The sequence below is a fragment of the Lissotriton vulgaris genome, chromosome 3_1 (assembly GCF_964263255.1).
Source record: "Lissotriton vulgaris chromosome 3_1, aLisVul1.2, whole genome shotgun sequence".
Lineage (NCBI taxonomy): Eukaryota > Metazoa > Chordata > Amphibia > Caudata > Salamandridae > Lissotriton > Lissotriton vulgaris.
In genome coordinates, this window is record NC_141689.1 from 819,193,808 (window position 1) to 819,218,858 (window position 25,051).

At 43.6% G+C, this 25,051-nt stretch overlaps 1 protein-coding gene across 1 annotated transcript in view; it reads left to right on the top strand.

Moving 5' to 3' along the window:
* SPTLC1 (serine palmitoyltransferase long chain base subunit 1) overlaps window positions 1-25,051 on the top strand; it is a 346,713-nt gene that overhangs the window by 165,921 nt on the left and 155,741 nt on the right. Inside the window, exons 7-9 of the mRNA XM_086961127.1 lie at window positions 2,931-3,060; window positions 6,421-6,510; window positions 13,372-13,479. Coding sequence (XP_086817253.1) covers window positions 2,931-3,060; window positions 6,421-6,510; window positions 13,372-13,479 — 328 coding nt within the window. The remainder of the gene's footprint in view (window positions 1-2,930; window positions 3,061-6,420; window positions 6,511-13,371; window positions 13,480-25,051) is intronic.

The following is a 25,051-nucleotide window of genomic DNA, read 5'->3' on the forward strand; positions in this document are numbered from 1 at the left end:
GATTTGCAGTGCTAGAAGAGAAAGAGAGAAATTACAAATTTCAAAAATGGCTCTTCGTTCCGTCTCGAGCTCACGTGCAGCGAGGAGGTGCAGCTTCAGAGCACAGGAACAAGAGGATGCTTCCTTGGCTTGTGGCTCCTTTTATTCTTCTCTGGGCGGGCGTGAACCCGCCTCCTCCCGCCTCCCTGGGCGTGGCGGACGGCTTCGGTGTCTAGGACAACCCACTTATGGGCGGGAAAAAGCGCGCCCCGGCTACGCCGCTTCGGGCATACCAGCCGAGACGCGCCTCCCGCCCAAAATGGCTTCCCGGGGGGATCGGGGTACTCCACCATACGTTCGGGGGGACCGATTGGTCGCCCCTTTCCATTTTAGCTGTAGTATTTCACCAAAGTTGGTGCAGATTAGTGCTGTAAATCTTTAGACACATGTGTTTCTGCATATTATCCTTCATCAGTAGAGCTAAAAAAATGAATTCCAAGAGGGGTTGCTGAGAAAGCTGCCACAAACCTCGAACTGTGCTGGGTTGAGAGTCAATTTGCTCCCATCCCCCTTCTCTTTAAAAAGGCTCCCTTGAGCCAGTGAGGTGACTAGCTTTTGGAGATGCACCTGTGTGCCTCTAAGAGGCACAGAGACCTGATGTGGCAGCATTTTCCACAGCCCAGTGGCCTACTAGACTTGCTGGGTTGTGGGCGAGATTTGTGGGAGAGCTCAGTCACCGCCCGCTCGCTTGTTGTTCGGCTGGCCGGCTGAGAAATACCTTGCATTGTCGGCCCACTGCCTACTTTACCCCTCCTGGGGGCAGGAGGTAGAAGGTTGACTCCCTGTGCCTTCTTTTAGACTGTGAAGCGTCTGAGTCTGTGCCTTTGCTGGGCCTCCTGACTCGGTGACTTAAGGGCTCCAATGATGGTGTGCAGGGGAGGCCTAGGACGCCGGCACCCTTGGTGATGCGGATGCGGCCGGCACTAGCCTGGTGCGGCTGTGCCTTGGGGACGGGGGCTTTTGTCTCTGCACATACACTCATTCACTTCTTGCCCTCACCCTATAGAAAGAGGATTGATGCCAGTTTGTGGAGTTTCAGGGGTGAGTAAAGGTGTGGGAGAGAAAGGATCTGGCTGCCAGATGCATCTGGGGTTAACTATTTTTATAAGATCCCATCTAGGTGCTTGCGCTCTTACCGTTTAATTGCCACTTCCAGCCCAACCGCTTATCCACATAAGTTCTACTCAACCTTTAAGAACAGAAAATACTATTCAGCAAAAGAAACCTCCGTTCTATCTCCCTCTCCTGAAGTCTCATCCCTCGGTGTTGTCCCTGTTCTCAAAGAGGGGGAGCGGTGCAGGAAATAAGGAAATGGAGATGATTTCAGCTGCAAATAAAGATGATTTGAGTTTAGTTAGTTTTGTCCCAGGGCACTGTTTTAAGTCAGACCAGTCGATTTGTCCACAGCTCAGTTCTGGCCATTCCCTTAAGTCAGTTTAACAAGTCATGTCATCCAGTGGAAGTAGGGAAAGAAATGGACATAGTCTGTTCTTGAGAAGAACACTGTTGGCATTATGTTGGATCCAAAGTTTGGTCCCAAGAGTCCTGTGGCCCCATCCAGTGGCAAAGATGTTGCCATTGTACCAGAAATGTTGCTGTCTAAAAAGACTTCTTGGGTCTTTCATGGTGAACTCTGTGATGATTTGTGTAATTGGTAATTGGTGTAATTTTATCATATCCCGTGTGCAGTTTTACACGAGTGGTCTGTCCAACAGAGAGCTTAAAAACGACTGTGTTCAGTATCAGAAATATTTGAAAACACTGTACTTGGCCAAACAGACTTGAACTTTTTATTTACCTGGAGCAGATGAGAGCTGAAGAGCTGTTTGCAAGACCAATTGTTTTCCCAGAGTCTTATATCTATCACCAGGATCTGGCTTATTTATTTATTACTTTTTATCTGACTGGCTGCCTAATCCACAGGAAACACTGCCAAGGGCGTTAGCAAGGACTTGTCGTTTCAAGAATATTCAAGATCTTGGGAAATGGGCCATTATGTGGTCATGTGCTTATCTGCAGTATAACATTGATATTCCTTTACTAGTTCTGAAAGCAAAAAGTGAGAGGAACTTGACCCTTCACATCCCAGAGGAATTATCACATAATATTCTGCAGGATTGATCATGGAGTGCCAAAGAGGCAAACCCTTATTTCATAAGATATCTTACGAGGGGGCCTTCAGGTAGCTGGAAGGTTTCTGCACAGTCCTCTGTGATATTTGGGTTCATGTGGAAACGCAAGCCTGAAGCAACTTTCTCTGTGCAATATGTGAATGTTTTACAAGTGTCCTATGCAAGGTTGATTCTATTGTGTGCAAAGCACAGGATTATTAGCCTTTGTCCTCCGTTCTGGAAAAATATTGGTTCATCATAAAATGAAGACGTAGCAGATTAAATTGAGTTAGTCTTGAGCAATGTCTTCAGGATCTTGCACCACTGGAAGACTGTAGCAGGTGACTTATATCAGGGAAGACTATAGCTTATGGGTAGAAACCTTTGGAAATGTGCTTTTTTATGAAGGTAATAAGGATCACGTTTTGCAGTAAACCTTTTTACCTCAATGTTTTCCGTTTCTTGAATATGTGTAAATAAAGAAAGGGGGAAGGGGCTGAGTAACCCATGAAAGTAAGCCGACAAACATGAAAGGAAAATCCTGTTTGCGGTCTTTGAAAGTCTATTTCTATAAAGTAATTGAACATGACAGTCTTTAAAAAAAAACGATGTTATTAGACGTTATAGAGACTTGAAGAAATGTGTAGTGCATAATACTATAGATTGTAATTGTAGGAAAACGAAATTAACACTTGTACACATAAAATAGAGGAGTACTTTACATGGTATTAGTTGCATGTTGTATTACTATTCATGTTGCATGTGTTCTCTTTCTTACAGTGATGAAGCATCCTGTTTTGCTATACAGAAGGGATTACAAGCCTCTCGAAGCCACATTAAGTATTTCAAGCACAATGACATAGCTGATTTAGAAAGGCTGTTGAAAGAACAGGAGGTTGAAGATCAAAAGGTGTGATCTTCTTGGAGCTGCATTGTACCTTTGTCATCGTCATCTTTGAATAGTGCAAGCTGTTTAATTTATGTTTAAAATTGCTGTTAGGTGTCAGAACATCTCGGCCATGATTTTAGTTTAAAAAAAATCCTTTTGTAGCTGCTAAGTCGAGACTGAATTTGCTGGCCTAGGATATTTTTTTTTATTTAACAGTAATGTAAGTGATTCTTCAACTTATTGTTTAGCAGTAATGTGCATTACTGACACTTATTAATATTGCCCTGCCAGTGGGCTTTGTTCAGCAGGCTAACAGAGGTGTGCCTCAAGAGTGAACTTCCTTGAATGAACATACTTGCTTTTAGCAGATTGAGCTATGTAGATCATGTTTGCACACTTTATTTAGGGCCAAGCAGAGATCTTCTGTAGACACCCTTCCGAGTGTCTATAAGGATTCCCTTCAAAGGCATTCATCTTTACATTCACTCATTCCATGAGCAAGAGTTTTAATGAGATGTTGATTACCCTGAAACACATATTACAACCAGCCCTATAAAGGTATTGTAGGTAGCAAAACTCGAGATCTCCCTCATGATAGTCCATATTTTATTAATTTGAGAATTGCATTTTTCCTCACTCTCATTCACTGACCAGGTTTTGTGATACTTAAAGTAAATTGTACGTTTGTCAAAATTTTGAAAACGCAGTTTAAGCCCTTAAAATCAGTATTTGGAATGGGTCTGATTTGTGAATAATAAAGAGCTTAATTCACAAAAGAGCTGCTTAGAAAGTTAGGAGTGTGTTCATATAAGGTTACCTCTCTTTTTTATACATTCCCCTCTGTAATAATAATATCGACACTTGTAGAGCACGAACAGTTACCTCAAGCAGAGGAATTCTTGCATTTAGGAATAGTCCTGTTAATATGCTACAGTTTCATACTTGTTTTGCACAGATGGACATACCGTTCTCAAGTGACCTTACATTGATAACTGTTTTTTTTTTTTACTTCGAGAAAGTTCTTTTTCTTGGTGGAGAATTTTGTTCCTTCATCAATTTTTGGTGTGTTTCTTCCCTTGCTTTAAGCTTGCCAGTCTTGTCCTATTATGTCTTCCCATGGGCACACCAGTGCAACTTTACTATGATGGCCCCAAGTGGTGTTGCCATCCTATCAAAAAAGAGGAGGAGAAAGGAGCCTGCCAGCCAGTCCTGACGGAGGTCAGGATGATAATCTGTGTACTGGCATCTGCCAGTCACCTCCACCCACCAGTTAGTTGGGCGAAGTTCTTAACTGGCCAGTTCAGAGGCAGCAGATTGGACTATGAGTGGAGACAGAGCCACCGCTATCATGTTAGTTGTTCTTCCTCCGTACCACCTAATTAGGCAAGAATGACAACAGTAGCTAGAGGAGGTCATAACCTCTTCTTACCACACTTAAATAGAGACTTAAGATTCTCATAAACATGGAAGGCGATCCTCATTTTTCATGCTTTTCTAGGACACAGGCGAGTTGGAATTTCTTTATTCTCTTATGGAGGACTAAAGGTCTCAAATGCCTAGGGTACACTTCAAATTGTTCTGCTTGAAACCGGTTACAACCACGTTGGTGATGAAGTACGACAGAAAAGATCTTGAGATCGAATGTTTTGTAATTGACCACCTTACTTTTGTTCTTGGTGAATAAAGACACACAAATTATTGACTACAATTGAGGGCTGTGATCAGTAACACAGGCTTAGGTTTATTTCCAAAAGGAGCAGATTCTTCCCAACACCCAGCAGTGCACAAAGGAATGATAGCCCATTCAAGGGTTAGTATGTATTATATTTACAATTGTATCTCAGGACAGAGGGTACTCCTTTAAGCAAACAGTAAGAGGAAAAACAACATAACTTGAGGGTTAAAGAGGGATCTTGGCTTATGCAACACAGAAAACCAATCACTTGGATTTATCAGTTTTTCTAACAATTATTATAAGAACTTCATAACAAGCCTATGGCCGTTCCCAACTCCCCTTGCTAGTGCACTTTATATGACCTCGCTGCATTTGAATTTTGTTATTCCTAACTGGGGAAGAGACAGTGATCCTTTGGGATAGCCTTAGGCCACCTTTTGGTAGCATGGCCAGTGTGAAGATTTAGCATGAGTGCTGCATGATAAGCCATACACATCTCAGTAGAACTGTTATTGATGTGAATGTATTGTTCACACAAAGCAATTAAATTCTAAAAAGAAAGAATTCATTACCGAATAACAACTTAACATCAAACATATGCAGTGCTACTCAAACAATACTAAGCAGAGACCATTCTGATCATTGATGATTAAATTGAGAACAGGCTTAGGTTTCTTGAATGAAAAATTGCTTTAGCGTCACCGAAGTATGTACTTGCGCAATTAAATCTAGGAAGGGATCCCAGGAGGAATACAAAAGAAAGGGAAACATTTGAGGGTAGATAACTCAGTATCTCACTGCCTATGTGCTGCTACAGTTGTACCTGTGGATTGTGTAGTGAAATTGGATTGCATGGCGTTAGTTGAACTGTGATGTTCTCCTTAATTTTCTGTACTTTCAACCTGACCCTAATTTGATTTTAAGTGTATTTTGTTGCTTTGTTCCTGTTGCACTCCACCTATTATAGTCCACTTTGAGTTTAAAGTAGCATGTTTAAAGTGCCGATGGGTGAGCATTGTGTTTTGGAAGCAACCATGTATTTTAGCTAAACCTGAGGCATCCAACCACCTGGCTTGTTGCTTGCATAAGTTGCCACACCTCGCATAATAAACAGATTTGTAATGCCCTAATGGATACGGTCTAGTTTAACACTAGTCATTTATATATCAAATTGAGACTTAGTGGATGGTCCCCTTAACTTGCCTAATATGCTGTCCTCAAAGCTTCAGTTGTGTTTAGATTCAAAGGAAAACAACTAGAAACTTAAATGAGATGAATGATTTATTAGCAAAACATTTTTTTTCTCTGTATTATGTGACTTCTAATATCTGAAAGAAAAGAGAGCACAATTGGTATTTATTTTTCAGAAAATAGTGTCTTGGGGCCTGATTACGATCTTTGGCGAACAGGCTTACTCTCTCACAAACGTGACAGATATCCCGTCCTCCAAAGTTCCATAGGATATAATGGACTTGTAATTTGGCATATGGAATATCCTCACGTTTGTGATGGAGCTACCCTGTACGCCAAGTTCGTTGTGAGGCCCTTAGTTCTCAAATGTTTTTTAAGGTTTATGCTTTTCGATAATTTTCACATATGTGCAAACTGATTCTTAGTCCATTTGATGATGAGAAGAATGTGGTTACCTTGTCTGATATATATTATATGTATACATTTCTTAAGTTTAAATAATTTTCTTCCTGAAGAATCCACGGAAGGCACGTGTGACTCGAAGATTTATTGTGGTGGAGGGACTGTACATGAATACTGGTGATATTTGTCCTCTTCCAGAATTGGTAAGTAGCTGAAGATGTAAACCCTATACTCTGATACAGATAACGAATATTATGAAGCTGTGGATACCCTTTCACTCACCTTGCATAATATGATTATTGGAGAGTTGTTTAATCTTTTCCGATCTATGTAGTTCAGGGAGTGCCACTTAAATGTCACTAATAGCTTGCATTGATTACATCTAGGCTTGATTATGTGAACTCCCTGTACTTAGGGGTGAATAAGGCAGAGATACATAGGCTACAGAGAGCACAGAGCGCCGCAGCTAGAGCTCTTCTGGGCTTGCGACGAGTTTGTTCGGTGACCAGCACTATCCGCCGCCTGCACTGGTTGGCCGTGGCTCAACAGATCGAGTTTAAGGCTCTCTGTATAGCCTTTAAAATTTTGAAGCTCAGATCCCCCAACATTTTGACGGATCTGCTCTCCTTTTATGTTCCTGACCGTCAGCTCTGCTCCATGGGCCAATATGTGCTGTTGGTTCCTCGAGTCAGGAAAACTCAGGCCGGAGGTCATTCCTTCAGGCACAGAGCGGCGATCCTTTGGAACTCCTTGGCCCCTCATATTCATGGCCTCAACAATCTCATTGATTTTAGGAAAGCTATTAAAACCTTTCTTTTTCCTTCTCTGTAGCCTGCCGTCTGTGGTAATGCTGCCTTTCTGCTGTTAGTGCCGGGACACCCCTTGGCTGGGGCAGCTGTCGCGCTCCACAAATATTTTAAATAGAATAGAATTTGTGCTGTTTCTTGCCTGGCAAGGCCTTGCTATGGGCACAATTAAAGGTTATCTTTCGGCCCTCTCGGTCTTTCAATTGCCTGATCAGCCCTCCTTATTTACCTCACCTGTTCTGATGCTTTTTTTTGGAAGGGCTGCAAAATATACTTCTACCGTCTCAGTTCGTGATGCCCCAATGGGATTTCAATCCTGTTCTATCATATCTGATGTGTTCTATATTAGAGCTGCTCCTCTGTTGTCCTTTAAAGCTTCTCACCATCAAAACTTATCCTGGTCGCCATTGCTTCCCCACAGCTTGAGAATGAGCTTCAAGCTTTGTGTTCATCCTCTGTGCACCAACTTGTTTCCTGACAAACTGATTCTGGAAATTAGGGCATCTCTCGAAATTTGTGACGCTGTTCCACGTCAGCCTCTCCACCACTCCGTCGCTGCCCTGATTCAAGAAGGACCTCAAGGCCCGGCTCTTTAACTGAACACCTAAGCACATACGGACCACCAGCCCCCCTCCCCTCCCCCCCCCCCCAGCCACTTGAGGCCCTCACGTGTGAGTAGCCGCTCTTTACAAACCCTTATTGATTTATTCTTCTGATGTTCTCTTCCACTCACTCCTTTGAGGAGGAGAAGCTCTATCGATTGGACTCCAAGAGAGATCTCAGCTTCTATATCGATCTCACCAAAGACCACCGGGTCGATGGCCAGCTCGTTGTGAAATTTGCTAGAGCTAATGTGGGTCAGGCAATACTATGTTCTCTTATCCAAACAACTGGAACACCCACAGGTTGGCCACCACTGTTTGGGAGGAATGCTTTACAGTTTATGCACAGCATGTTTATCTACAGCCACCCTGTAGGAATTTTTGTGGCATGTAGTGCTGTAGGTTCACATTCGTGCACACTCATCCCCGGACACTTGTGACTGTTGCAGTTTTCTCCTAATATATATTTTAACTCTTAAGAATGGACATCTGTTTTCTTATCACTTTGTTTCGCACTCCATCCTCAACCGCCATGCAGGAAAACAATCTAACAATGGAGTCGATGCCCATGCACAATATCGCCAAGCAGAGACACTCTACCTTGTGTCTCGAAAGACTTCTTCGAAGAAAAACAACTTGCATCCATCTGGACCAAGCACTAGGTGGCAGGAGCATATACAGCATGTAAATCTATAGCACTAAATGCCATGAACATGTGCTTTGATTGGCTTTCTGGTGGACACTCTGTCTAGTCGCAGCTTCCTCTCCGACCCACCCATTGTCCCCATTCTGTGCTTGGACTTTGCCCTTAAATAAGATCCGACGTTTAAGAATCTGCACTCTGATGTAGCAGTTTGTTTTGGGGCTTCACGTCTGGCGGCATGTACAGTCTCTACAGAAACTGATGAAAGCACACGGGAGTGTGGCCTTCATAAGCCTTGCATGTCTCTCCAGGTTGGAATCGCGTAAGTGTGGGGCCGCAAAGCACCATCTTATAAATAGAACTTCCCATTGGGACAAGATGGAAAGATGGAGTTTAGTATGCCTGAACTCAGAACATAAAAATGCATCTTTTAGTAAAGATAATATTTTATATTGTGTGTAGGCCTGGGCAGCAAATTCCATTCTGCTTGCGGAATTTGGGTAATTTCGTGTTCCGCGGGGAACGCGAAATTGCCCAAAATTCTGCGTGCCGCGACTTCGCAAAATTTTTTGCTTGTTCGCGTTCTCAAATGCGTGTTCGCGATATTTACCCCCAAGCATGCATACAGCGATTGCGAACAGTAAAATAGCATTGCGAACAAGCAATTCCGCGTTCGCAGAGATTTTTTACCATTTCGCGGAGATTTGCGTAACACGATTACGCAAATTCCGCCCACCCCTAATTGTGTGTTTGAAAATACCACTTTTAGAAAGTGGGTATTTTCTTGCTTAGCCATCCTGTGTGTCTCTGCTGGTTTCTGGATTGACTGTCTGGCTTTGTAGTGAAAAAAACTGGGTATGTGCATTCTCTCAGACAGCCACAGGGGATTGATGTGTGTCCTGCCTTCCCTGAATGGGTCAGGGCTGGGCTGAATTGGGAACAGCCATTGCAACGCGGTTTTTACAACACATGCGATGTTGCAACGCTTGGTAAAAACCACGCATACCATTACATCGCATGTGCTTTTACAACGCATGCGATGTAATGGCTATCCATGTCGTTGTGAGGAAACTGAGGCTGTTTCCTCACAACGACGTGGACCTCTGACGAACTAGGAACAGAGATGGGGACGCTGGAACCACGAAGAAAGATGTAAGGCGGATTGTGCTTGGGGCGCGGGTAGTGGTTTAGTGTAGGGTAGTGTGGTAGTGTTTTAGGGTTTAGGGTAGTGTCGGGGTGGTAGTAGTGTGGGTAGTGTTGTAGTGTTTTAGGGTTTAGGATAGTGTAGGGGTGGGGGTAGTGTTGTAGTATTTTAGGGTTTAGGATAGTGTAGGGGTGGGAGTAGTGTTGTAGTGTTTTAGGGTGTAGGGTAGTGTAGAGGTGGGAGTAGTGTGGGTAGTGTTGTAGTGTAGTAGTGTTTTAGTGTAGTAGTGTTTTAGGGTTTAGGGTAGTGTAGGGGTGGGAGTAGTGTGGGTAGTGTTGTAGTGTAGTAGTGTTTTAGGGTTTAGGGTAGTGTAGGGGTGGGAGTAGTGTGGGTAGTGTTGTAGTGTTGTAGGGTTTAGGGTAGTGTAAGGGTGGGAGTAGTGTGGGTAGTGCTGTAGTGTAGTAGTGTTTTAGGGTTTAAGGTAGTGTAGGAGTGGGAGTAGTGTGGGTAGTGTAGTAGTGTTTTAGGGTTTAGGGTGGTGGGAGTAGGGTGGGTAGTGTAGTAGTGTTTTAGGGTTTAGGGTAGTGTAGGGGTGGAAGTAGTGTGGGTAGTGTTGTAGTGTTTTAGGGTTTCAGGTAGTGTAGGAGTGGGAGTAGTGTGGGTAGTGTAGTAGTGTTTTAGGGTTTAGTGTAGTGTAAGGGTTGGGAGTAGGGTGGGTAGTGTAGTAGTGTTTTAGGGTTTAGGGTAGTGTAGGGTTGGGAGTAGTGTGGGTAGTGTTGTAGTGTTTTAGGGTGTAGGGTAGTGTAGAGGTGGGAGTAGTGTGGGTAGTGTTGTAGTGTAGTAGTGTAGTAGTGTTTTAGGGTAGTGTAGGGGTGGGAGTAGTGTGGGTAGTGTTTTAGTGTAGTAGTGTTTTAGGGTTTAGGGTTGTGTAGGGGTGGGAGTAGTGTTGCTAGTGTTGTAGTGTTTTAGTGTAGTGTAGCGGTGGAGTTGTGTAGTAGTGTTTTAGGGTAGTGTAGGGGTGGGAGTAGTGTTGGTAGTGTAGTGTTTTAGGGTTTAGGGTAGTGTAGGGGTGGGAGTAGTGTGGGTAGTGTAGTAGAGCAGTAGGGTTTAGGGTAGTGTATGGGTGGGAGTAGTGTGGGTACTGCTGTAGTGTGGTACTCGTTTTAGGGTTAGGGGTAGTGTAGGGGTGGGAGTAGTGTGGGTAGTGTTGTAGTGTTGTAGGGTTTAGGGTAGTGTAGGGGTGGGAGTAGTGTGGGTAGTGTTGTAATGTAGTAGTGTTTCAGGGTTAGGGGTAGTGTAGGGGTGGAAGTAGTGTGTTTAGGTGTAGGGATAGGGTTGTCACTTACCTTCCAAACATTAACAACAAGTATAGCTTTACCACGCATGCCTATTTGTTGTAATGGCATGCGTGGTAAAGTCATACTTGTGACAAAAGTATGCGATGTAATGGCATGTCAGCATTGACATCACGTAGTCATACCTGCGTTGTAATGGCACACTTGGCATTAGTATGTGATGTAATGACATACATCCGGCTGAATAGACATGGGTTGCATTCAGAATAGGGGAGGAGATTTCTTTCACACCTGAATGGGCCTCGTCTGCCTTGGACAATGCTGTCTCTACCTCCTGCCAGGCAGCTGCACGAGAGACGACAGAACTGGATTTGGCTTGGAAAAGCGCAACTCTGCCACCAGAGAACAAATGAATTTGTGCTTTAAAGAGTGGGACCCGACCCCTAAACTTTAGATTACTTCTGGAATTTGCCAAGGAGAAGAGCTGGAGAAACTGAAGGAGATGTACTGCCCTTTGCTGTGTGCCTGCAGTGGCTGTTTCTGCCAAGGAAAGGCGGTGTGCTGTGTCCCCTGCTAGAGGAAGATCTACAAGGGCTTGAAGTAGAGCTTGCCTCCTGTTTTGAACTCTCAGGGATACAAAGACTTAACCCCCACTCCCCTGAACATTTCCTGCTTGGAGTTCTGACCTCTCAAGAGGGGCCTGTTGCTGTTCTGGGCCTCTGATAGGTTGTTCTTTCCTTTGGGCGCTGGTAAAGTAATACAACGAAGAGAAGTGTGACGCATCCGCACCTATTTTCGGCACATCACAAAAGAAACCAGCACTACACCTGCCCGCGGTGGGAGAAAGTGCCGCAAGCCACATCGAGTGCACCGATCTACGGAGTCAAAAATCACTGCTCGGATTCCAACGCAGGTCCTGCTGTGTGACTGTAAGAACCAACACATCATGGTACTGCAGCTGGAAAAACCAATGCAGCGTTGTTGCTGCCAACATTATCAAGAACCGATGCATCCCGGTCCTCGCGCATCGCACCGGGGCACCAAGTCTACGTCAATGCTGGGGCCGAAGTAAAAACTGACGCATTACCTCCCCGGACAGTAAGAGACCAAGGCATCTCCTCCCCTACATGGCAGTAAGGAGCCAAGGCATCACCTCCTCTGTGTGGCAGTAAAGAACCGACTCATCACCTTCCCTGTGCATAAGGAATCGATGCATCACCTTCCCTGCAGCAGTTTTGTTATGATTTTAACAGATCCAATGTACTTTGTGTTGAAAGTGTTGCATCTATAGTTTTCTATGAACAGAACTGTTTCTACCTTTTTACAAGTCATATTTCGATCAGTGTATTGTGGATTTTTGTCATTTTGGTCTTGTTTGGTTTAGATAAAGATTACTTATTTTTCTAAACGGGTGTGGAGTCCATTTCTAGTGTTTTCACTGTATTACTGTATGTGTGCACAAATGCTTTACACACTGCCTCTGAGATGCACCTGTCTGCTTGTGCCAAACTACCAAAGGGGTGGGAGTGGCTTATTTTACAAGTGTATCCCCCTACTTGGACAACGGTGCCAACCATTGCCAGTGAGACCCCCCCATTTCTAACAAGCACCTCTTCTGCATCCTCCAAATGATCAATACCAAACTGTAAACTGCCATAGTACTGCTTGTTATCAAAAAAGCCAACGTCTCTTCCGGATGAAGATTCTTATCAAAGAGGCAAAGCAGCCACTATTTTGCCCCAGTGTTTCATATTTGCGGAGTTGCAGTATGTTCTCAAGCCCACATCTTGCAGCCTTTTATCTCCTTACCTAGTTTACTCCCTTCTAGAGGAGAGAAAGGAGCTTGCGTGTCTATTTTAATGATGATAAATATAAACGTACATTATTTCTACCTCTTTTTTTGTGCAATGTCTTTGATTTCTTAAATCACCCATGTTCCTTCTTCTAGACTTAAACCATGGAATAGAGTTGAACATTGATTTAATTACCTGGATGTTTTAATTGAACAGCTAACTAACACTGCTGTGCTTCAGTGGACAGTGGAACACTTAAAATGCCTTGAAGGAGCTGTGTCCAAATTCTACTTCAGGCTTGATGCTTGTGTCAAGGATTACCTGCTTTGTTTTATTTATTTTTGTTTGAGAGGAATGCTTATGAAGGACTAACATGAAGGTTGACTACCTCCCACTGGGAGGATGCATACCTCTTGTAATGCAGTGCTGTTCCTCAGCAAGGTTAAGATATGATTAAGATCTTACTGTTACAAACGTGGAATTATGTGCACAATCAAAGAAATTGATGTTCTGCATAATGCTTCTAGAATTAATTGCATTTCCATCACATTTTGTAATGGTGTAACATGGTGCATGAAACGTCGTACAGCCATGGGAAAAAACATTTTAAAAAAGGGTGGCAGAATTACCATAACCCCCGCACTACCTAAAAGATTTGATCAGACTTTGTAATTTTGATTTCATATTTTGCCTGTAATTCTTCTCACTGAAATGCTGAAACAAAACACGCCAAGTATTGCTTTTAATTGTTTTTCCTTTTCATTTCTGAAACATTCTATAGGTAAAATTAAAATATAAATACAAAGTGAGAATTTTTGTTGAGGAAAGTCTATCCTTTGGAGTCCTTGGTGAACATGGGCGTGGAGTGACTGAACATTTTGGGATAAATGCAAGTATTTTGACACATTTAATCTTTGTTTCTGTGACACTCAATTAGGATATATTTTTTTAAATAAACCTAGTCTGTTTTGGTTCATACTTTTTTTTCTGTTTACTATGTGTTCGTGTTTAGTGCAAAGTGACATGTCACATTTGTGTTAATTTTCCAGAAATTACACTAGGGCTTTAAACGTTTGGGGTAGGACAGCTTCTTTAAAATGTGCCATCATTGGATAGAAGCTTTTGAAATTAATGCCTTCTGCTATAACCATAAGTCTCAGTGGTGTGTTTAGCCCCATCTTAGTCTTAAAAGATGAGAGAACGGTGTAACTTCATTCTAGAAAACCTTGACACCATTAAAAACAGGTAGGGTTATTGTTGTTGACTCAGTGTGCACTAGATCAGACCATGCAAAAGCACTACATCTTTTGCAACCATTCCCAGATAAGGTGTTTTTTAAGAATGTGTTTTAATAATTTTCAACATGTTACCATTAGAACAAAGAAAAGGAGTGGACGTTGAGTGAACGAACGATTATAGTCATCATCTAAAACTAGCATGGCATATCAGAACATTTCTAGATAAACGAGAAATAAGAGGTTTGAAGGGGAGGACAATTCTGCTAAAAAGAAATAATTTAATGTAATCTCTGCCCCCCTGAAGAGGAAAAGAGCATTGTTGTGGGATAATACCTGTAGATGAAGGGTGTGACCTGTTTTAATCTCCCGGGTTTGTTATGAGAAAAAAGGGTTTGGGAGGGGGGTGTATGATTGAGTGGCATGGAAAGAGATGAGGTGAAATTGTACACATGGATGCACTTATATGGTTCAACAGAAAGGTTTTCTGCCCAGTTTTCAAGTAAAGGAGTTCATGTATTGTGAAACATTAGTGCTTGGTCATTCAGCTTATATATGAGTTGTTCATGTGTTGCAAGTCGCAAGAGTTCTGTTGTCCATTTATTAGTTATGAGAGCAAAGGGCATGAGACTGTGTCTAGGAATACAAACTTTGGCAGTGGAAATGGCTGTAGCTATTCATCAACCCCAATTTGAAGAGGAGCTTTCCACAATAGTCCTATCTCCTTATAATGCTAAATTAACTGAGTGAGTAAAAGGGACGTTGCTGTTGAGCTGGAGACCAGTACCAGTTTTGCAGAATTTTAAAGTACAGCCATTTCTCTCCAGCTTCTCATAGATCATGCATTGCAAAGATGGAGTGCCCAATTCACTTCTGTGTATTCCTGACCTAACAGACGAGAACAGTGTAAGCATGTGTGTCTCACAATGTTGGTTTGGAATGTACATGAGTCAACAGTATTGAGTATAGTCCTGAACTTAAGTCGTGCCATTTCTGCAGATAAATTAAGAGAGGAAAAACTATGGAGTAAAGAGCTGACCCTATTACTTGTCTAAGCTAGTGCATAAGCTGTTGATATTTCCAAATCAAATATGCTGGGAGACCATATTCATATTGTAGGTCATAAAAAGACTTGAGGGCAGTCACTATAAAAAGATCATTTAGCCTGAGTATTTCCCATGATTCCCAAACTTGTCATTTAAAAGTAAAGCCACCAAATAACTATCCTGCATTATACCAGAGCGGAGTTTGATTTTGTATGTACATTTTTCACTTTCAAATGATTATAGGACCTCATCCAAGCCTCTAATGAGGCTTTGATTGTTGATGGAGTAGGATAGGGGTTGTCATACACCATAAACGCCAGGCGCTTTGCCTAAAGTGAGTTCTTTCAATGATCACTCAGAGTTGGGAAAGTATAGTCAATAACAGCCTTGTAAGCTGGGAGAATTGTTAAATAAGTGCAGCCTGAGCTCCCCTTTTCTTTTGGCTGAATATATAATTTAGACGCTTTGAGCCAAGTTCACTTGCCTGCCTGTGGAGACGAGAAATTATCAGTAGTCATCTTGTCTGCTTCCAAAACCACTCTGTCCACTTCTAGACAAATAATCAGGTAGTCGAAGGGAAAGTATAACAATTTTTATTACACTTGAGCCGGCACAGGTCCGTACAGCCTCCAGGGGTGGTGTAGATGAGTGAGCTAACATCAGGGTTACACTTATACCAGTGAACAAACAGCATCTGGAAATATCTGGCCAAAACTGATTTGCACATGAACATAAGAATTTTGCAGATGCCGCAAAACCTAACCGTATCCATTACAAACTTCTGTGGGCTGGGAAAGTAAAAAAGCACACCCAAGACCAAAGTGTGGTTGGGTTTTGGCACAAAGGTCACATGATCTTTACGAAATGCTAAAACATAAATCATATTTCACCAAGGAAAAAAACCTAGATGAATAATTAAACTTACCACGCAGAATAAAATGGAGACAACACACAAAATGGAAGAGAAAGGGCTCAAACACCCTCGCCCCTCTCAAGACATCCACAACCAACCACACCAACAAGAAATCCGCCTGGTTCACTGAAGACCTCCGGATTTCCAAGCGCACCTGTCGGAAGATGGAGAAGAAATGGCTCCACGACCGAACATTAGACAGCCACACAGCCCACAAGAACGCCACCCGCAGACACCACCAACTCATCAGGACCGCCTTCAAGGACCGCTTAGACAACAACGCACACAACACCAAAGAGCTCTTCAGCATCGTGAAAGAACTCTCCAACCCCTGCTCCAACACCAACGACATCCCACCATCACAAGACCTGTGTGACTCCCTGGCCACCTTCTTTCACCGCAAGATCCCCGACATCCACGACCGCTTCAACTCCGACACCCCCGCACCCACCACAGAGTCCACCATCACTGCGACCACCACCCGCACCAGTCGCCTGATCGCCTGGTCCAACGTCAGCGATCATCACCATCAAAGACACCATCAAAACCATGAACTCCATCTGACCCCTGCTCTCACCACGTCTTCAACAAAGCCAGCACAACCATCGCGCCCCACCTCCGGAAAACAATCAGCAATTCATTCGAGACAGCAACCATCTCGGAAAGCTGGAAGCACGCCGAGATCAACGCCCTTCTGAAGAAGCCCAAGGCAGACCTCAAGGACCTAAAGAACTTCCGGCCCATCTCCCTGCTCCTGTTCCCGGCAAAAGTGACAGAGAAGATTGTCAACAAACCGCTAACCCGCTACCTCGAAGACATCATCCTGGACCCCTCCCAATCCAGTGTCCGCAGCAACCACAGCATCAAGACCGCCCTCATAGCCGCCACTGACGACATCAGGATCCTGATGGACAAAGGCGAAACAGCCGCCCTCATCCTCCTGGACCTATCAGCAGCCTTTGACACAGTCTGCCACCGCACCCTATTAGCTCGCCTCCATGATGCTGGAATCCAAGAGAAGGCCCTGGCCTGGACCACTTCCTTCCTCTCCGGCAGAACCCAGAGCGTCCTCCTCCCTCCTTTCCGCTCGAAAACCACCTAAATCATCTGCGGCGTCCCACAGGGATCCTCCCTCAGCCCGACGCTGTTCAATGTCTACATGGCACCGCTCGCCCATGTCGCACGACAACATAACCTCAACATCATCTCCTACGCCGACGACACCCAGCTGATCATATGCCTCACCAAAGACCCCCACACCGCCAAAGCCAACCTCCACAGAGGAATGAAGGCCGTAGCCGACTGGATGAAGGACAGCCAACTGAAGCTGAATTCAGACAAGACGGAGATCCTCATTCTCTGACCCACCCCATCAGCCTGGGACGACTCTTGGTGGCCCACATCGCTAGGCACGGCCCAGGAACGCACAGACCACGCACGCAACCTGGGGGTCATCCTCGACTCCACCCTCTCCATGACCAGGCAAGTCAACGCCGTCTCCGCGTCCTGCTTCAACACCCTCTGAATGCTCCGCAGGATCTTCAAATGGATCCATCCCGACACAAGAAAAACCGTCACCCATGCCCTCATCACCAGCAGACTCGACTACGGGAACGTCCTCTACTCAGGAACAACAACCAAGCTCCTGAGATGACTACAACGAATCCAGAACGCCTCGGCACGACTGATCCTCGACGTCCCCCGACGCAGCCACATCACACCCCACCTGAGAGGCCTGCACTGGCTCCCCGTCAACAAGAGGATCACCTTCAAGCTCCTCATCCACGCCCACAAAGCACAACACAACACCTGACCTACATACCTCAACAACCGTCTCAGCTTCCACACCCCCACCCGTAGCCTCCGCTCAGCCAATCTCGCCCTCGCCACAGTCCCCCGTATCCGGAAAACCACAGCCGGTGGCAGATCCTTCTCCTACCTCGCTGCCAAGACCTGGAACGCTCTCCCTACCAGACTACAACAGAATCAGGACCTGCTGGCCTTCAGAAGACTTCTCAAGACCTGGCTCTTCGATCAGTTCCCCCCACACCTTGAGACTCTCACGGGTATATAGCGTGCTTTAGAAATGCTGTGATTGTTTGATTGATTGAAACCAAAGTTGGGCATAAGTGATATATTCTAACAAACCCCCCTTTTGAGCTTTGCTCAAACATTTTGTCTGTAAACATGCTAAAGCTCTGACAATGTATGTATTTTATAAATAACACTCCCATCATATGGCAAAGGATAATAAGTAACCGGGAGGACATCAAAAGAAACGGGGGATGGGCAGTAAGAATACTGTCCTCAATATTCATTAACTGTGAAATTTGCTCCTGTTGCATTAACATGGCATTACTTTTAGGTACAGACATTTGTGGTAGCTTGCAAAGTGAAACACAGCAAGAGATACATAAGGGCATACATTGAACGCAATGATGACACGCTAGAGTACTTCCACCTATAAGTGCATCAATCATTAATAACTTCCAACCCCATGATGATATTAAACCCCAAAGCCAACCAGACCATGCCAAAGTATCATTATCTACATGTATTTCTGCAGCAATCTTATGCAATTTCTGTATGGCCAAATTGACATTGGAGGCGTTGTCCGGTATGTACATGCATTAGAAAATACCTATTAAACTGCATACTCCTCCTTTCTCAGCCTGCAAAATGTCTAGAACAATGCAATTTTGCAAAGTCATTAGGCGGTTAGCTTACAGTAATGCGGTAATACAGCCAAAGGACTATTGGCTAATGCACTCTCAGTGCTATTTATGGTAGCTTCCAAAATTCTAGTAAGGCGCCTTACATCTCTACTATTTATTGCCAGTCTCAAAAATGGTATTAGACCTTTAAGAGCATCCACAAACTGCTGTGCAGAAGAATCCGTCTGATCTACATTATCTTCTACTGGTCTTTTGGTCAGATGATGGATTTGATGTTAATTCTTTAGATTAATATACATAGGGGGTATAAGAAAGGCAATATAACACGTTCCAGCCCACCCAACAGGGGGCCATACATACGCATTTTCTCCGCACACAAAATAGGTATTTTCAGATGTCACTAGAGATGGTATGATGGCAAGAGGTGGGCGTAAATTGCATGCTGTTATGTTCAAGGTAATCGGTTTCCCGGAGGTGCCATTTCCTAGGTGTATTGTTCCTATTCCTCTCCTACCGAATTTGATGCACTTGAATAGGGCGTAACATATCTTTCACCCTTTGTTGTTGGAATACCAATATCCATTCAGTGGCAATAAATGCCTCCTATTCTTCAATTTTGTACCTTAGAGCCGTTCAAAGGTGGCTTCATGTTGAAAGCATAAAAGGTATCCTGCACAAACCTACTATACATTTTCTCTGCCAGCGCATATATTGGTTTCGCCTTAAAATATAGGTACTGCCATTTGTTTCCCCACAATATTGCCTTCCATACCGTGGCTAAACCCCCAGACGAATATGGAATGAGAAATAAGGGGCGTTCCCCGATGTGTTATGGATGGTAGCATCCCTCAAACCCAGCAATTGTTAATGTTTGAACCATTATGCGTATTATGTAATGTCTGTATGAAAGAATTAAAATGTGCTTGACAATGGTGAGCTTTAAAAGGGGACAAAGTAAAATAGTGATGTTCCTGCAGTGTGGAAGTTGGGTCCACAAAAGTATGAACTAGAAACCTTTGCTCTAAGAACCAAGATATGCTAAATATTCCTGCAACTAATATTACTAATATAAATGCCAAAGTGAACTTTTCTTTACGAAACCCTGGCCTATGAGGTGGTCTGGAACCAACGGGACACTTTCCTCTACAATTTATGCTTGCACGTTTCTTCCCAATGGGTGTAGCTCCACATCTACTTTGGATCCCTTCGTTGGACGATATCTTTACAAAACTGTGCCCTGACTATTTCTCTGAAAGCCTAATTATATGTCTAAAATGTTGCAGAAATCCAAAAACATAAAAATCTTACGACTAGATATCTTATATTAAATCAGGGAACCATGATGAATAATCAACAACAACTGTTAGGAGTGTGTGCGAAACCGAAGATGGGATAGGAGAAGGAATGCTTACAGCACCTTTAATTGACCAATCCCACTGATCTAGTTAGTCTATTGAAGTTGGCACTCTTGAGCACCTGGCAGTTGGAGCCTGCTCTTTCCTAACTAATCCCACACAGATAAAGGTGGTGTCTACTATCACAGCGGACACTTTCCTGCATAAGTGTTCTGAACAGGATGCTTCCTCTGCCTTAAATTGTAGCACTGAGAATCTGGCTGTTCTTGGTCTTTGAACAGTGAGCTGGCGTCATAGAGCGTTGGAGGCCCCTCGGCCACCTTTGAACTTCCTTCAGCTCCACATCCTAGACCAAGACCCCATCACCAAAGGGAACGTATTTTGGAACCCTTCACTCTCCACACTCGGAATTCTGCCTTCACCCACCCACCCAAATTAATGCCACTATGTTGGGCTATGACTCATCTGCAAGTGTGTTACCTTGACCTAAGTTGTCAATATTTTTAGGTGCGCTACACTTCACTATTGCCAAATTTTCAGGCAGGGTCAGTGCGTCTAATAGCTTTAGAACCAGATCTCCGTGTTGTATGCGTGTACCATGAGATGTAAGGGACCCACGTTCTGCTCAAAGCCTCCCAAAATTGTGAGTCATTCTGAATGCACATGTGAGTCTGTATATAGGTTTACTTTGAGGCATTCACTCAACTCGCAAGCTTGAATCAGAGCCATCACCTCCGCAGCTTGGGCAGAATTATGGGGTGCCTTCTTTGTCTCTTAAAACGTTCGAGCTGTTGGGTTCCCATCAGAAAGCTTGAAACATGAACCATCTATAAACCGCATTCCCAAGGGATTGGCTAGAGGTGTGTCTGTTCGGTCTACCCGTCCTTTTGTTTCTTCTTCTGTCGTAAACAAACAATCCTCATCAACCTCCTATTCGTCTCAAGGGAGGGGTAGTAATGTAGCTGGGTTCAAAGGGTTACATTGTTTTTGGATAATATTAGAACTAAACAATCAATCTGTATCCCGTTAGAGGTGTACTGATGTGGTTCCATGTCTGTGTTTTGTTCAATAAAGTGTCAACCGAATGGGGTACCACCACGTTGAGTCATTACCTCCTACAAAATATCTGTTTTCTTTACCGCTGAAGCTACTCCTGGGAAACAACTTGGCAAAACCTTTACAATCGGATCCAAGTTAGAAAAATATATGCGCAAGGCCGATTCTTCCTTCCTTGAGCCTGTGTCAAAACCGCCAGAGACCAACCCCCTTTTTCATGCACAATCAAAGTGAAGGGTTTGCAGTAGTCTGGCTTTCCTAGCGCTAGAGTGCTACATATGTCTGATTCCAGTTGTACAAAAGCATTCTCACATTCATAGGTCCAAGGCAAAAGTTAACTCATGCCTTTGGTCATCAAAGCTGACCGACATGTTTTGGGGGGTTTTTGGTTGTGGCATTGACTGAATCAGTTTTATCCTGTCTGGGTGTATACTTCTACCCATCTTCAAAAGGAGGTGGTCTAAATAGGTGACCTCCTGTTGACAATATTGCAATTTAGAAAGGGAAACTTTATGACCTAATTAAGAGATGTTGAAGGAGGCAGACAGTAACTTTTTTACAACTCTGCTCGGTATCTGAGGCTATGAAAATATTGCTGATGTACAGTACACTGACTGACCCTTATGGCCAAGATAAATCATGCAGTGGTTTCTTTAAAGTTTGACTATAAATATTGGGGCTTTCCGTATACTCTTGAGGAGCACAGGTAAACATAAAGGAGCGTCCGCCTATGGAGAACGCAATAAGAAATGGGCTTTTCTCAGCAATGGGAATGCTGAAGAAGGCGTTTCTGAGATCAAGGACAGTAAAATATCTCGATGTGGGTGGAATCATAGTGAAAATGGCATTCATGTCGGGCTGAACTGGGAACAAACTTTTTATTAATGGCTCAACAACTAGTTGATCAGTATTTGCCTTACCTGGCTCTCTCTTTTGAACTACGGGGAGGATAGGACTATTGCAAAGACTACCAAGTATTTCTTTAACTATGCCTGCATACAGTAAGTTTGTTACTGGATCTATATCCATACTCCCAAATAATTGTCACCCTTTGCCAAAATGTCTGTATTTATTGCGTGCAGTTCAGGGTGCAGAGAATCCGGTCTAGAGAACATACATTTGGTATAATCTGTAGCACCCATGGTAACAAACTCTAATTGGAGTACAATAAATTGTAGCATGTAATGTTTTCAGCATGTCCAGTCCAAATACATTTTCAGCACATTCTCTTGTCAACACAAAAGGAGTAATTACAGTAAAGGGGCCAACTATGACTCTCATAGGCGCAGAGATGAGGCTCTTTACAGGGATGCCACAGATTGCCCAAAAAGAGAAGCACCAGGGAACGTGTGATGGGCAACTGAAGTTAGAGTGGCTCCCGTGTCCACTTAAAACGTATGTTGTTGGCTATCATCTGCCTAATCAATATATGGTCCCTTTTGATCAACATATATTTTAACCTGACAGCGTTGTTCTTCCTGTGGCTGTCCTAACACTAGCCATCTTCAAGATAGTCATCATTGAAATAGTCTGTTCTCTGCTTTTCTAGACCTTCATTCCCTGGGTACCTTTCCTGTCCACGTACTCTCCTTTCTGTGCCAATCTGCCTCTGTCTTCCACAAGTCGAGGGCATTTGGTCCTCCAATGACCCTCTGCTTACAGTAGGCACATTGATTAGGACTGAGCGTTCTACCAGGAAAAGGCGCTGAGTAACCTCTTTCTCTACCTCTAGCCCTTACTGTTCCTCGTCCCCTATTAGGAAACTCTTGCTGCATTAAAAAACTTTAGTCTTCAGTTCTTTAGTCTTTCTCCCCGGCTTCTCACTTTCATCTTTCTTCAACTTCTCATAATACTGTGCCATATGCAAACTTTTTGCTGGACTCTTTACAGCCCAGGAAATTTCTGACTGCGTTAGTCTATCTGTCAACCAACAGTCCCCCTACAAACTTGTCAACAAAGAGTCTTTTACCTGCATCCAATGACAAATCCTTGTCACCGAAGTCCGAAAATGTGTCCCCAAATGAGTGAAGAAATCTGAGTCTTCCTCAATTTTCTTCTGTTTGTTGACGAACATATGGAGGGGGTGTGTATGGTCTATTATGATAGTTGATCTAAAACTTTGTCTTCGTTCCCTTCAAGTTCTGTGGTGACAAACATCTTATTAGTCTTCATTTTATGTTCCTTATCGTGACATTCTATATTACGTGTTATCCTGTCTCTCTCAAGTTACTCTGCTTTTTCCAAAATTGACTTATTGTGTTCTTTCTGTATCCCTTGCTGCTCTTTATTTTGTATGCAAAGTGCCTAATTTTTCCAAAGGTTTAGCGTCTCAAACATTGCCTGTCGACTATACCTCTCAAACAATGGATACATTATTGTATTGAAGTCAAAAGTTCCATTTGTAGGCCATTATTTATGTCACAAACAATTAAACAACACCGCATCGTAACCTTTACTCTTCATCATGTCCCATGCTGGCGATCCCTCTAGGGGAACTGGCTGACTTTCTTCCAACCTTACACTCGAACAGCAACATCAGGAAAAACATTTCTAGCAATTTACTAAGATTTGGCATCTTCAAAGTATACCTTTCCTATCCAATTCCAAAATTATATTTTAATGCCGATTAAATGTTGATCTAATTAGACTACGCCTCGAGGAATTTTACCAAAAACCAATACTTGGGGGTCATTATCAAGCAAATAAATCCAAATGTAGACTCGGAACAATCTCACCTGATAATGTCTCCCGATTCCTCCCTCTGTCAGACCACCTGTTCTGGGACCAAAAGGGTCTTCTGTTCCAAGCTCTCCAGTTCTGGACCTCTGTCGAGATGACCTGATTCCCAAGAGCCTCAGTTTGAAGCTTCGGATGTCTGATGTGAGAAACCATTCTCCTTGTGTGTGGCCCATGTAATCCAGCCATCTCGGGTCAATGCTCGTCAGCCTCAGTTGGTCTCTAGACTCGTCTGATGGATCATCCTCAAAGAGGTCCCTGTTTGGACGCCATTTGTGAAGATAGTAGTACAACCCTGTCATCTCGTCTCGCTCCAAAACCACTGTGTCCACTACTACACAAATAGTCAGAGGGAAAGTATAACAAGTAATATTTATCACACTTGAGCTGGCACAAGACCGTACAGCCTCCAGGAAGGGTGTACAGCAGTGAGCTTACATCAAATATCTGAGGGTTATACTCCTACCAGTGAACAAACAGCATCTGGAAATAACAGGTGAAAACAGGTTTGTACATGAACTGAGAAATTTTGCATTTGCAGCAAAAACTAACCTGCCCAGTAACAAACTTCTGTGGTCGGGGAAAGTACAAAACAAGTCCAAGACCCAAGCACAGCTGGGTTTTTGCATGTAAGTCTCATGATTTCCAAGAAATGCTGAAACATAACTCAAGGACAGAAACTTTGCAGAGAATCTAAATTCATCACGCAGAACAAAATAGAGGCGACACACAAAATGGAAGAGCAAATGCTCAAGATAGACATTAGTGATGCATTCTAACATGCCCAAACAAGAATCTGATTGCTTTGTTTTTAGTTTGAAAAATCAAGAGGTGGATGGCAAAAGCGGGCATTCCCAGTACAGATGCAGCTTTGTGCCACCATCCTAACAATTGGAACCCAGTCCCACAATGATAATTGTAAGGCCGTTTTATTCAGAATATCTTTATCTCTTATGGCTGTAAGAGGTTAGAGTTTCTCTAGTACTATTGGTTACAGTCTATGTTCAGGAGTTCAGCTTTTTTTATTTTTTATTATTATTATTATTATTATGCTGTTTTATAGCGCGCTCCATTACTGCCGGAGTATCCTGGCGCGAAAAGAAAAACAGAATAAGCAGCCTACCCTACACAGGACAAAAACTAAAAGGCTAATCGAAACAAGTGGGTTTTCAACCCTTTTTTAAAAGAGATAAAGTTCACCGTTGCTCGCAAGGATAGAGGGAGCTCATTCCAAGCCAAAGCGGACTTCACCGCCACCGATTGCCCTCCCAGCCGGGAAAGCCGGAAGCGAGGGACCTGAAGCAGATGTTGGGCGGCAGAGCGCAAAGGTCGCTTAGGAGAGTAGCGCCTGAATCGTTTCATCAGGTAGGCGGGGCCTTGTCCATAAATGGCTTTGTGGGCCAGGGTCAAGATTTTAAAAGTAATCCTCTGGGAGACTGGCAGCC